Source organism: Quercus lobata, chromosome 7 (genome assembly GCF_001633185.2).
Source record: "Quercus lobata isolate SW786 chromosome 7, ValleyOak3.0 Primary Assembly, whole genome shotgun sequence".
In the NCBI taxonomy this organism is placed as follows: domain Eukaryota; kingdom Viridiplantae; phylum Streptophyta; class Magnoliopsida; order Fagales; family Fagaceae; genus Quercus; species Quercus lobata.
The window spans coordinates 9,687,990-9,689,816 of NC_044910.1; the positions used below are offsets into that span (position 1 = coordinate 9,687,990).

The 1,827-nt window shown below is 34.6% G+C and overlaps 1 protein-coding gene across 1 annotated transcript; it reads right to left on the reverse strand.

Moving 5' to 3' along the window:
* Positions 1-411: 411 nt before the first annotated feature.
* Positions 412-1,240, reverse strand: LOC115951541 (F-box protein At3g07870-like). Its single transcript, XM_031068723.1, has 2 exons — positions 1,013-1,240; positions 412-918 (listed from the first exon to the last, which is right to left on the reverse strand). The coding sequence occupies exons 1-2, from the start codon at positions 1,238-1,240 to the stop codon at positions 412-414; spliced, it is 735 nt and encodes a 244-aa protein (XP_030924583.1).
* Between the last annotated feature and the right edge of the window lie 587 nt (positions 1,241-1,827).

Sequence of the window (1,827 nt, forward strand, 5' to 3'; positions counted from 1 at the left end):
CAAATAGTAGCCATAGTCCCCACTCCCCAAAGGAACCCTGTTCTGTTTAATAAGATATACTTTCTACATTCAAAGCATTACTTGCAGGCCTAGAACAAACAGAAAGAAAAGAAACACGATATAATGCCAGATTCATTAAATCACAAATACATAAATAACAGAAATTCCTTATAGCATAATGAGTTGTCAATATAAATTTCAAATAGATGACTACCTTGCTAGAATCTCCATCTTGCTAAGTTTGTATTTAAATCCCATCAAGTAAAAGTAGGCTTTCCACCCAAAAATCTGTGTACATACATTTATAAAATGGAATTTCAAGAATTTCCTGATTTAAACTCTCAGGGTGAAATGTAAGCGTCCGAAAGGGGTTAAACTTTTGAATCAGAAGTTCCCCATTGAAAGTGATACCTAAAACCATAAATCTTCTTTCATCGGTACGCTTTTCTTAATCCAAGACTCTGCCACACCATACTCCTTCATCATCCATATATGGCATATTTTACTATTTCCATCAAAAACAATCAAAGCCAGCAATCCCTTGAACACTGACAGATGTTGTGAATATCGAGAAATAAGTCCATCAAAGTAATTTTGAGGTAGCAATATCTCACGGAATCTCTCATCATTAACGTCAAAATACATAATGAATTTGTGGCCCTGAGAACGTGCTATACAGTGTAGGGCCCCATTAAAAAATACAAAGCAAGGGGGACCCTTAAGTTCATAATGAACTGACTCAATGGGTTTAGACCCACTTGAGGACTCCACAGATATTACAACCCTTCTCCAAGAATCGGTACTCAGTGTGTAAATCTCAGCCTCAGCTGGCTTTGGCTTTACGTTTTGTCGATAAAAAATAATTCTTAGAATCTTGTAGTCATTGTTTTGATAATGATACGCAAAGTCCATAAACAACTGCATCATGAATATTCAAGGGAGTAAGTTGAACCTTCTTAAACTTTCTAATACTTGGGTTCCAAAAATACATTCTGTTATTCTCGTTTTCTACTTTATATTCTAATTCATGAACAAAGTAGAACATGCACCTACAGCAGCCAGCAACACCAAAATAACAGGGGGCTCGAAATCTAGAAATCTCGGTAAATGTGCGGTCGCTATTGTAAACAGCCGTACAAAATTCTTTTCTGTAAAGTGGGGGTATATTCAACATATAACCATTGTTATTGTCGTTGCTGTTGTTATTGACTAATGATTTAGATCGGTCAAACTGAGCCATAATGAAATTGCGGTCGGTGATTGTGCAGTACCAAGATTTAGAAACACATCTAAATCGGATTAAGGATTTCACTGGTAGCAAAGTGAGGATCTCATATACGAGGTCGTCCGGTAGACGCTGGGACAACAGTAGTTGAGACCTCAGTGGTTCGATCGACGAAAGACGATTACAAAGGTTCGATCTTCAACGTCTGAGGCTGATTTGGATTCCTGAATTTTGATTTACGCTAGGGCAAAGAATGGAAACACAAAACCTAATTTTGATTTACGCTAGGGTTTACTTAAATTTTTTGGGCTCTCTAAAAACACAAGACTTTTAAGGTTGGGTAAATTTTTATATATATACTAGCCACATCACACACACTTCGCACGTGTAATAAGGTTTTTTTTATTTTTTATTAGTGATCATATTTTGTAGAGTTTTTTATTCTATATATATATATATATATAATTTTTATTTTAAAATTTTAACTTATAAGTGGATAAAGTAATTTAAAAATTAACAGGAAAGTGATCCTATTTTTTAGGCAATATTTTAGTGAGAGTTAAAATTGTATTTTTACCGGATTATCCTTTAGTTTTGTTTCT